Genomic DNA, 12,500 nt, shown 5'->3' with positions numbered 1-12,500 from the left:
TTCCCGTCCTGGTTCGCTGGTGGAGGCAGGAAGCACCGAAACCCAGCTGTGTCCGTCGCTTCTGCTGCTCGCCGTTTCCCCCCCTCACTGCTCGGTGATGTTGGACATGGGAGAGCGCAAAGAGGTGAAGATGATTCCCAAATCGTCGTTCAGTATAAACAGTTTGGTGCCCGAGGCCGTGCAAAGCGACAACAACAACAGCAGCAGTCACCACCACCACCACCACCACCAGAACCAACACCGGCCTGCTGGCCCGGATGACACCGAGCAGAAAGCTCCTCTGCCGGTCACGCACTCGGACGCGAAAGCGGAGCCCAAAAGTGACGCCTCGAGCCAGGAGAGCTGTCCGGACGAGAAGCAGGAGGAGAAGGACGGAAAAGACGGGGACGGCGGTACCGGAGAGAAGGACGGGGAGAAGAAAAGTGGCAAGTACGAGAAACCTCCGTTTAGTTATAACGCCTTGATCATGATGGCCATCCGGCAAAGTCCGGAGAAGAGACTCACCCTGAACGGGATTTATGAGTTCATCATGAAGAACTTTCCGTACTACCGGGAGAACAAGCAGGGCTGGCAGAACTCCATCAGGCACAACCTCAGCCTCAACAAATGCTTCGTGAAGGTCCCGCGGCACTACGACGACCCGGGCAAAGGGAACTACTGGATGCTGGACCCCAGCAGTGACGACGTGTTCATCGGCGGAACCACAGGGAAGCTCCGCCGGCGATCCACCACGTCCCGGGCCAAGCTGGCTTTTAAGCGTGGTGCCCGGCTGACCTCCGGCCTGACATTCATGGACCGAGCCGGATCCTTGTACTGGCCCATGTCTCCGTTCCTGTCCCTGCACCATCCACGGGCCGGCAGCGCGCTGGGCTACAACGGGACCTCGTCGGGATATCCGGGTCACCCCATGTCCTACAGCACCATGCTGACCCAGAACATGAGCAGCAACCACTCCTCGTTTCCGTCCTCCAACGGGCTCAGCATGGACCGGCTGGTCGGCGGGGATCTCCCTTACGCGACGCACCACCTGACGGCGGCGGCCCTGGCGGCCTCGGCTGTGCCCTGCGGCCTTTCCGTGCCTTGCTCCGGGGCCACCTACTCCTTGAACCCGTGCTCGGTGAACCTGTTGGCTGGACAGACAAGTTACTTTTTCCCCCATGTCCCCCATCCCTCCATGACCTCACAGACCGGGGCCGGGGGTGGCGGCTCTTTGCAGGCTGCCCGGGCTTCGGCCTCCAATTCCCCGCAGGCACCGTCCTCTTCCTCGCTGCCATGTGACAGTCTGAGGCCGGCCCTGTCCGGCTCTCTGCCGGCCTTCTCCTCGGGACTTTCCGGGGGTTTGTCTGACTATTTTACACACCAGAACCAGGGGTCAGCCTCCAACCCGCTTATACACTAACTACACATCCACCCATCCATCCACCCATCCCTGAAGGAGTGAGCATCTTAAATGATTGGAACAGTAAGCTGAATGTTTTACATCGAACATTATGTAAAAATGACAGATTATTATAAACTAGCTATCATAAAAAGAAGAGACTTAAACTGCAAAACAAAAAGAGCAGCACTGAGAAACTCACTGAAAGCAGCACTGACATTTCCAGGTATTTTTTTAAAATTATTGTTATTATTATTATTACAATGATTATTATTATTATTATTATTATTGTTTCTTCTTCTGCTCCATCTCCTCCTGCAGTTTTAATTTTTGTGTACATAATGTTTGTTACTGTAAATGTCCGGGTTTGTCTCTGTATAGTACTGTCAGTCAGTGACGTGCAATGTGATCTGAGATAAGGAACGAGAGGATGATGAGCGCTTATCTCGTGTTTTCTGTTCTTGTTGGAGGAGGCATTTCCGTTTTACTTTAATCTTTCACCCGAATGGAGAATTCAAAATGTTCTTGTTCCTAATGAAAAAAAAGATAATAATAATAATAATAATAATAATAATAATAATAATAATAATAATAATAATAATAATAATAATAATAATAAAACAATGGTGGCTAATAAAAGGCGTAAAATTTAGAATTTTATTTCACAAAATGTAGTTTTTGTTCTAACTTTTGATTTATTTTTTATTATTATTATTATTTTTATTATTATTATTATTGCTAACTTTTTTAATTGAAGATATTTTATGCATTAAATGAAGATAATCTGCGTCCCATAATCCCAGTCCACGCGGGCCTCTGATTCTCCATTCATTCATTTCCTGGTTAAAAAAATAACTTCATGCGCTTTTTATAGACCAAAGAATCTGTAGAGACTGAAGTCAGTATTTTGCTGTAACATATGACCGACCTGATGTAATGAAATGAGTGGATGAAGGAGGACCTGGAGCCTCCATCACTGCAGAAAATGTCCTTCAAGCGAGATTTTTTATTCCTGCTCTATTTGCAGTACATTTATTTGATTTTATTTTCCAGAAATGTGACTGGTGCTCGCGGGTGCCCTTTTCTTTCTTTCTAGAATTTCAAATATTTTATTTTCAAATTTCAACAAACGGAGCTGCTAGAGGAATTTGCCTTATTTCGTCTATTTTTTATCCTAATTTAATAGAAAAAACTGAGATTTTAGTCTGATTTTGAGCGTAATTGTCTCGTTTTGTGGACGGATGTTATCCGCAGTGAAGCTGTGAGCAGTGATGTAAACGTGACCGCAGATAGCCAGAAAACGGACGTTCACGCTTCTTCTTCTTCTTCTTCTTTGTACAATTAGTTAAAAAAAGAAAAACACGTCTTTGTAATCAGATTATTATTTTTTCTTTTAGAAAAGGAGGAACAATGTAAAAATACTTTTTGTTTAACAAAAGAAAATATGCCTCATATCGAACAGGCTGCTATTTGGAATGATTGTCTTTTAATTGTTGCCTCTAAAAGGATTTTTCATGGTTGTGATACTATTGTGGTCTTATTCTTATCCCGTGTTTGTCGCTTACAAAAGTAAACAAAAAAAAAACAAGAAAAATTGTTTTAATCAAAAAAAGTAAATAAAAATAGGTTACATTCATAACTAATAAGTCCTTTTGTCTCTTTTGTATTTTATCCCTTTCTATTTGTTTTTACTTGTCTCATATATATATATATATATATATGCATGTATGTATGTATGTATGTATGTATGATGGCTTTTACGCAGAGAGATTTAGTGCCATCGTGCGTGCGCAGCGGCTCTAATTGTTACCTGTAGGTGTGGGACTGGTTTGCGGGTGTGGGACTGGTTTGCGGGTCCTCTGGAGGACCGTGTGGGGACTTGTTTATTTTAGGGACAGCTTGTCCTTTTTGAACAGTGAATCTTGTGGTTTTGTGTTTATTTTGTAGCTCTGAGCTCAAATCTCAGCCAACCCTGACGCGCTGTGTCAGGTTTAAGCTTCACTTTCAGGCTGCTTTTGGACGCGGTGGGTTTTTATACTTTAGCTCGTTGGGTGTAAAATCCTGTCTGCTGATTCTGTCCTGAGGCGTTTTTTAATATCCACGTTTAAACATCCGACCTGGTCAGAGTTTTTGTAGCTTCTGTATTTGATGAGATGTCCCCCCCCCCCCCCCCCACCGTTCCTCACCCCAGAAAACAGTGCAACCGGAAGTTTAGCCGGTTCTGATCCACACGGAGGGGTTTCGCTGTTCCAATGCTCTTGTCCGAACTCGAGAACCCGCGAGGAGAAAATCCTGAACAGTTCTAAACAAAAAAGTGCAGATTTTTGGCCCTTTTTGGTTCTGGAGCTGTGCTTTTGTCTCGCGCCTGGCGTGTTCGCGAGGACGTGACGTCTTCGTTTCGTGCTGCTGCTGCTGACAATTTACTTCTCTGGTTCATAAAAAAAACAAAAACAAAAATTTAATAAAAAAAGCAGTTAAGCGTAATATTTTTCATATTGTAGCGCAGATATTTTTCATCTGGCAAATTTGTTGTTGCCTAATAATTATTTTGTATTTTGTTTCTTAAAGTTTTTAGAGATAAATGTTTAGTTGAGGATTATGAAACTTTCATTCGTGTTTAGCTTTTATTATTTATTTATTACATTTTGTGTTATTTAGCAGAAACTACAGCCCCCCCCCCCCCCCCCCCCAAGCTGTTGCGTCATGGATGAGCTCAGACTGAATTTAGTTTGTTTGGTGCGCTTTTCTCATCCTTGCGCGTTCTTGTCCCATCTCCATATGGAGGCGTTTCTGTCACGTGAAGGCGGAGATGTGAGCGGTTCCGTTCGGCACCGGGCGGATCAGGGTTCCGGTTGTACCTCAGAGCCTGTAAGCTGAGCCGTTTACTCGCGCGTTTTTCTCAGATTTGTTCGCCTTTTTCTCCAATTCCGGATTTATCGTTACTTTTCACGCTTTGGTTTTTCATCCAAGATCTTTAGCGCAGCAGTTGTTTTCCCGTCTTTTATTCAATTCGATGCTTTAAATTCTCTTCTGGCGCTCCTAATTTCACAAAAAGGGCGCATTGTCCGCTAAGATGCCGCTCACCCCTCCGGCTGTCTGTCTGTCTGTGTGCCTGTCTGTCTGTCTGTCTGTCTGTCTGTCTGTCTTGCTGGACTGGTTTTCGGATGCTGCGTTTATTCGTTTAGAACATTTTTGCGCCATATCTGTAACAGATTTAAACGGTCACCTGCTTTTGGATCCAGCAGCAGCATCTGGCTGACTTTTGACGTCTGACTGGTTGCTGCAGGTCAAAGGTCAAACCTGGTGTGAAGGTTTCGGTACCTCCAACCAGAACATGGATCCAAAACTATATCCCAAACACCAGAGGGTTAATATAAACAACCAAGTAAATGAAAGGATGAGCCAGGAAGTGGAAGGAGAACCTCTCCTTTTGGGCCAGGCGGGGACTTCAGATGTTTGCGTGCTGATGTAAAAGTGACTTCTTCTGTTGTGTTTGCTTTTGTTTTGGCTCAGAGCAAATGACTCATTTGTTGTTTATTTATTGTTGTTGGAGGTTAATTCAGCTTCAGTGAAGCTGAAAACGGCGTGTTGGTGTTGCTGCTCCTGGTGGATGTTCTCACCTGATGTTTACCTGCTCAGGTGTTAAAGTTTACTCTGTGGAGCAGTCGTTGTTAACCTGCTAGGAGGAATGTCAGATATAATAATAAAATACTAAAAGTGTTCATTTATTTTCACAATTAACATTTTATCTGATTATTGGAATCAAAAGAATTAATTTATACTTTAGCTTCTTCATATTTTATTTTACACAAATCAAAACGACTTTTTCATGTAAACGCTGGGATGCTTCAGCCTTTGTTTGAATCTGTGAAGCAACAAAAACATCGCTGTTCAGCAGATCAGAGGTCAGCCTGACTGGCCTCAGGGCACGGGGTCAAAGTTCAGCCCCGAGCAAATCCAGTCGTTTCTTTTAAAATGTTCACTGGTTTTAGTGGAACTGTTAAAAATCGGTTCTATCTACAGGCAGCATTAATAAAATGAGCTAACAATTCAGAAATTGGCCCTTTAGCTATTTTTTTAAAGTAAATATTGAAAAATGTATTTTTGTTGCATTAAAGAAAGTGATTTTAGATTTACAAACACAAAAAACCCTCCTAATCAATATTTTACCATTTTGAAATAAAAACAAAAAGGTTGAATTGGCATAAAGAGAGAAATGTGAGTTTTTAATGCTTTTTGTTGAATTTTTAAGGATAAAACAATAAAAATGTGTCATGAGTTTTGCTGATCAGTCTGCTGAGATGTCATCCTATCATACTGAGAAACAATAACATGTTTTTGCTCGTTAAAAACAAAAGCTGTGCCATAAATCACATTTAAGGTTTTGATAAAACAAAATGTGATTTTGATTATCGGTGAGGAAGCAACCTGATTCCACAATTCATCCATTCAAACAAGCATTTTAGTAAAAAGATCTGCCTTTTTGTCAACAAATAAAAATATCAGAAATGAGGTTTTATTTACAGAACAGTTGGTTTCAGAGTGGTAGGGTGCCCAAACTGTGGTCCGCGGTCCATTGGTGGCTCTCAGAGGGATTGTGTGCGGCCCTGCACGACTATGCATCCGTGTTTTTTTTTTCTCACCAGTAAACCATGGGTAGAACGAAAAATATGAATGATATTTATGGTTTTTTAAACATCTGCATCAGCCGATGTACTTCGTTAGTGAAGCGGATTTAAAGTCGGGCACATCCCCGGGCAGCCCGGTGCTGCTGCAGAATTTAATTTAAATGTATTTTTAAGTAACAGCTACTTAATAAATGCTGTAAAGATTCTTTTCAACAAAAATGCATTTTTATTTTAAAACATGTAATACTTGGTGAGTATTTAGTTTTTTTGGATGAACTTTATTTAGATGTCTGACTTTGACACTGAGCAAGGCACATCATTAGGATTTTAGTCGGTTTAATGTTTTAACTGATTCAGCTTCATACGTTGTTTTCGTCAGCTGTCATCAGGGACATTTTAGCACGACGATAAAGTGGAAATCTCTGGATATCGGCCATGAAAATTGGCCCAAAAATCAGCAGCACGTATCGGCCATCGGCTGAGCCTGTCTACTACACATCGGTGTCGACAGAAAACCAACATCGGTCCGCCTCCACAGCAAACTAAACACTGCTGTGGGCTTTTGTAAAATAATGCATGTTTAATGTTGTTTAGCAGCTATAAAACATCAAATGAATCTTTTAAAACTTGAATGGCCTGTTTGGATTTTCAACCTGCTTATTTGTTTCCCCCATAACTACACCTGAGCTCCAGAGGCACCTGGTTCCTCACCCGTCGAGCTTAGTGAGGGCGAGGAACATTAAACACTCTGGTTTTGAAAGTCCAGCCGTTGGAAAATCCTGTTAAAGTAAAAATGTTGACCTCTCACATCTAACTGCCTTTTAAGATTTGTGTTGTGGACAAATGCAGCTTTGCACCTTTTTGACGATAAGCCTTCAAAAGCTGAACCAACCCCCCAAATCTGCATCTGAATAATTAGCACAGGCTCGAGCAGAAAGTTTAGCATCCTGTGATTCTGTAAATCTGATAAGCAGCTCTTTCTTCCATTCTCTCTGTGAAGTTTGCTTCAAATTCTCCCTCTGTGGGTCTGAAGTTGGCTCTGAGACGGGGAGGCTGTGGAAGGGAGCAGCAGATGTTTTGGCTCTTAGCATTTGATTGTCTGATACCACGTAACAACAAAGCCAGACTTTCAGCAGCAATTTGTTAGTTTCCTAGAGGAAGGCTGTGAGTTAAACGAGTCCGACTGTAACGCAAGAACCAGCCGAACAATGGAGCAGCCCGGGAACCCAATATCTGTCAGGCTGATCCTATCTGTCCCATGTTAAATGGGGTGACCAGCAGTCAAAAGACGAGCGAGGCAGCCGAAGGAAACAGGGGTGGGGGTGGGGGGACTCTCTTTTTTCTTCCTTTTCTTCTCTTCTTCTATCCGCTCTGTTCCTACCTCTGCAGCATTTTCCCGTTCTGCCTCGTCACGTCTGCATTAGGTGTGTGTGCCGCGGCCTCATGCTGCCGAGACTCTCCCTTTTCTCTACCCACAATAAAAGCTGTAGAGTCTAATCGTCCTCCATGTGTCACCACGTTAATTCTAGAACTTCCTCCTCCTTCTGAAAACAAGAAAATCACACAGCGAGCGCTGATCGGATGCCACCTTTCGGCATCAAATGGGAAAACTGTCACTTCCCAGCAGGACACATTTGATTCTGCTTGGTGAAAATCCCCGCGCCAGCCTGCCGCTCGGTCGCAAATATATCTAAAACACCGGCTTCAGGCATTCTTCTCTCACGATGCTTCCGGCTTTCCTCAGAGGTTAGAAGGTAAACAAGTGAAACAAACAAACAAACAAACAAACAAACAAAATGTCCAGGGTTGGAGTTATTTCTCAGTAGTACGGAAGAGGATTAGGGCCACTGGAGGAAAAAATAATTCTGACTTTAATCTCAGAATTCAGATTTCTTGACTTTTTTTCCTCTTGGCCCTAATCCTCTTCCGTACGTTAGGAGCCGGGGTGTCCAACACGTGGCTCAGAGCCCGTTTTATGCTCAGAGTGATTTTGTGCCTCCACCAGATTCCATAACTGTCATTTGCATTAAAATATTTTAATAGCACCAAAACTGTGACTTGCAGGTTTTTGTCCCTGTGCTGAGGTTTAGACACCGCTGCTTTACAATCATCTGAGTGCTGTAACTCTCCTCTGTACTTTTACTCATCTCACTGACAGATTTACTGGTCTGTAATTCCTCCTGGTAGATCAGGGTTAGGGTTAGTCAGTCAGCAGGGATTGGCTATTCAGGAGGCTTTGAAGGGTTAAATCCTCTGGGTTAAAAAGGTCAGCTGGTCGAAGCCGCTCACATTTCTCCAGATCACGACCAACAAAGACAACTTTCTTACGGAGCTGCTACTCTTCGTCAGTACTGTCCCACAGTCCCACGCCAAGTCTGTCCCAAATGTGTCCCACGAGTCAAAAATCTACTCGTTTAGAGAAAAGCATCGTCAAGTCTCTGTCTTTGTAGGATTGCCATAAACTTAAAAAAATACATTTACTTTTCTTAAAAGTCAAACTACTACTAATACTACTGCTACTACTACTACAACTACTGCTACTACTACTACTGCTGCTACTACTACTACTAGTACTACCACTACTACTGCTACTACTACTACTACTACAACTACTGCTACTAGTACTGCCACTACTACTACTAGTACTACTACTGCTACTACTACTGCTACTACTACTACTACTACTACTAGTAGTGCTACTACTACTACTACTACTACTACTACTACTACTACTACTACTGCTATGATTACTACTACTACTACTACTACTACTACTACTACTACTACTACTACTGCTACTAATACTGCTACTACTAGTACTACTACTACTACTACTACTAGTACTACGACTACTACTGCTAGTACTGCTATTAGTACTACTACTACTACTACTACTCCTACTACTACTGCTGCTACTACTATTACTACTACTACTACTACTACTACTACTACTACTACTGCTACTGCTACTACTGCTATTAGTACTACTACTACTCCTACTCCTTTTACTTCTGCTGCTACTCCTCCTCCTCCTACTACTACTACTACTACTACTACTCCTCCTACTACTACTGCTACTGCTAGTCCTCCTACTCCTACTGGTACTACTACTACTACTACTACTACTACTACTACTACTACTACTGCTACTGCTACTCCTCCTCCTACTCCTACTGCTACTACTACTACTCCTACCACTACTACTACTACTACTACTACTTCTACTGCTACTCCTCCTCCTCCTCCTACTGCTACTACTACTACTACTACTACTACTACTGCTACTCCTCCTCCTCCTGCTGCTACTCCTACTCCTACTCCTACTCCTACTACTACTACTACGACGACAACGACTTCTACTACTACTTCTACTGCTACTCCTCCTCCTCCTACTGCTGCTACTCCTACTACTACTACTACTACTACTGCTACTACTACTCCTCCTCCTACTGCTGCTACTCCTACTCCTACAACTACTACTACTGCTATTGCTACTCCTCCTCCTCCTACTGCTGCTACTCCTCCTACTACTACTACGACTACTACTACTACTACTACTACTTCTACTGCTACTCCTCCTCCTCCTCCTACTGCTACTACTACTACTACTACTACTACTACTACTACTACTACTACTACTTCTACTGCTACTCCTCCTCCTCCTCCTACTGCTACTACTACTACTACTACTACTACTACTACTTCTACTGCTACTCCTCCTCCTCCTCCTACTGCTACTACTACTACTACTACTACTACTACTGCTACTCCTCCTCCTCCTGCTGCTACTCCTACTCCTACTCCTACTCCTACTACTACTACTACGACGACAACGACTACTACTACTACTTCTACTGCTACTCCTCCTCCTCCTACTGCTGCTACTCCTACTACTACTACTACTACTACTGCTACTGCTACTCCTCCTCCTACTGCTGCTACTCCTACTCCTACTACTACTACTACTGCTATTGCTACTCCTCCTCCTCCTACTGCTGCTACTCCTCCTACTTATACTACGACTACTACTACTACTACTACTTCTACTGCTACTCCTCCTCCTCCTCCTACTGCTACTACTACTACTACTACTACTACTACTACTACTTCTACTGCTACTCCTCCTCCTCCTCCTACTGCTACTACTACTACTACTACTACTACTACTACTACTGCTACTGCTACTCCTCCTCCTCCTACTGCTACTACTATTACTACTACTACTACTACTACTACTACTACTGCTACTCCTCCTACTGTTACTACTACTACTACTACTACTACTACTACTACTACTACTACTTCTACTGCTACTCCTCCTCCTCCTCCTCCTACTGCTACTACTACTACTACTACTACTACTACTCCTACTAATACTACTACTACTACTTCTACTGCTACTCCTCCTCCTACTGCTACTACTACTACTAGTCAAATGAAATCAAATCAACTTTATTTATATAGTACTTTTCATACAAAAAATGCAACTCAAAGTGCTTTACGGATTAAAATGGCCCCATAGGTCCCATATTTCCATCCCAGCCCCCCTCCCCAAGTATAAAACAATTAAAAACGACGGTTCCCCTCCCGCACCCAACTTCCAAAGTGGACATACAATCACCCGCACACTCGTCCATGCACACACACACACACACACACACACACACACACACACACACACACACACACACACACACACACACACACACACACACACACACACACACACTCGTGAACACCAGAGGAAAACAATAGGCTGAGTTCAGATGGGTCAGGTAATGAACGAGACATCATCAGCGGAGCCATCTGCCCTGGCAGCAACAGATCCACGGCAGCAGCCAAGACACCGGCCCATGACGCCCAGTGGTGGAGGGCAGAAACCCCCACCACTGCCCGGGCACTACCCGAGGAGCGCCCTGGCCGCCGCCGCCCCTGACCACCGGCCCCAAGGCAGAGGGCTCCGCAGAGGAAACATTGGAGGATTTAAGATATATAACATGTTAAATAACAAAAGGTAATATTGATAAAAATAACTGACGAAAAGGGATTATAAAGATAGTAAAAGAAAACATAATCATGTAAAAACACTAAGATGTAGATAAAATGATAAAATTAATTAAAAGAGATAAATATGTATATATAGATAAATAGTGATCAGTTAAAAGCTAAGCTAAAAAGGTGCGTCTTGAGCCTATTCTTAAAAGCCTGGACGTTCCCTTTGGCCCTGAGGTCCTCCGGCAGCCTGTTCCAAAGGCGAGGGCCGTAATACTTGAAGGACGCCTCGTCGTGGGTGTGAGTCTTAACTTTAGGGATAACTAGGAGACGGCTGCCAGAGGAGCGCAGAGACCACGAGGGTTTATATAGTAAAAGCATTTCTGAAAGATAAGAAGGCCCAAGACCATTAAGACACTTAAAAACCATTAAAAGAACCTTAAAATCAATCCTGAAACATGCGGGGAGCCAGTGCAGTGATTTCAAAACCGGAGTGATGTGCTCCCGCTTCCTGGTCTTCATCAGGACACGTGCTGCTGAGTTTTGTAAAAGTTGTAAACCTGAGATGCTCTTTTTGGGAAGACCAGAAAGCAGGGCATTGCAGTAATCAATTCTACTGGTTATGAAAGCATGCACTAGCGTCTCCGCATTGGCCCGAGAGACAATGGGGCGGACTCTGGCGATTTTCTTAAGATGGTAAAAACCTATTTTTGTGATGTTTTTAATGCGGGGAATGAAAGTCAGCTCAAAGTCCAAAATAACGCCCAGATTCTTCACTTGTAGTGATGGATAAAAAGACATTGATTGTAGTTTAGGTAAAAGTTTCTCTCTCTGGGCCTCAGGACCGATGACTAAAACTTCAGTTTTGCCCTGGTTGAGCTGGAGAAAGTTTTCAGTCATCCATGATTTAATATCTAAAATTCAATGTAAAAGTGTTTCCATTGGCTGTGCGTCATCAGGAGACACGGAGATGTACAACTGTGTATCGTCAGCGTAACTGTGGAAATTCACCCCATGTCTCCTGATGACGCTGCCCAGAGGGAGCATATAGAGGTTAAAAAGCACTGGGCCTAGAATTGAAGCCTGAGGCACCCCGCATGTGATGCTGTGGACCCCAGAGGAACAGGTATCCAGACTCACCATAAAAGTCCTGTCTGTGAGGTAGGAAGTGAACCAACTGTGAACAACACCAGAGTGGCCGGTCTGTTTTAAACGGGTTAAAAGAATAGTGTGGTCTGCTGTATCAAAGGCAGCGCTTAGATCCAGCAGAACCAACACTGTTACCCTCCAAGCATCATCATTTGTTCTAAAATCATTTAAAATCTTCAGAAGGGCCGTCTCAGTGCTGTGGTTTACCCTAAAACCAGACTGAAATTTCTCTAGGACATGTTGGTGGTTGATGAAATCATTAAGTTGTATTAAAACAAGCTTCTCTAAAATGTTGCTTAAAAATGGTAAGTTGGATACCGGTCGGAAATTGTTAAAGTCATTAAAATCTAAAT

General features: G+C 43.3%; 1 protein-coding gene across 1 annotated transcript in view; it reads left to right on the top strand.

The window, feature by feature from the left end:
• foxg1a (forkhead box G1a) overlaps positions 1-3,017 on the top strand; it is a 3,063-nt gene extending 46 nt beyond the window's left edge. The window contains exon 1 of the mRNA XM_015969064.3: positions 1-3,017. This exon is cut by the window's left edge and continues 46 nt beyond it. Coding sequence (XP_015824550.1) covers positions 98-1,399 — 1,302 coding nt within the window. The 5' untranslated portion in view covers positions 1-97 and the 3' untranslated portion in view covers positions 1,400-3,017.
• The last annotated feature ends 9,483 nt before the right edge of the window (positions 3,018-12,500 follow it).

This window comes from Nothobranchius furzeri, chromosome 18 (genome assembly GCF_043380555.1).
Source record: "Nothobranchius furzeri strain GRZ-AD chromosome 18, NfurGRZ-RIMD1, whole genome shotgun sequence".
Lineage (NCBI taxonomy): Eukaryota > Metazoa > Chordata > Actinopteri > Cyprinodontiformes > Nothobranchiidae > Nothobranchius > Nothobranchius furzeri.
The sequence above is the reverse complement of the archived record's forward strand: the minus strand, read 5'-3'. Positions and strand labels throughout refer to the sequence as shown.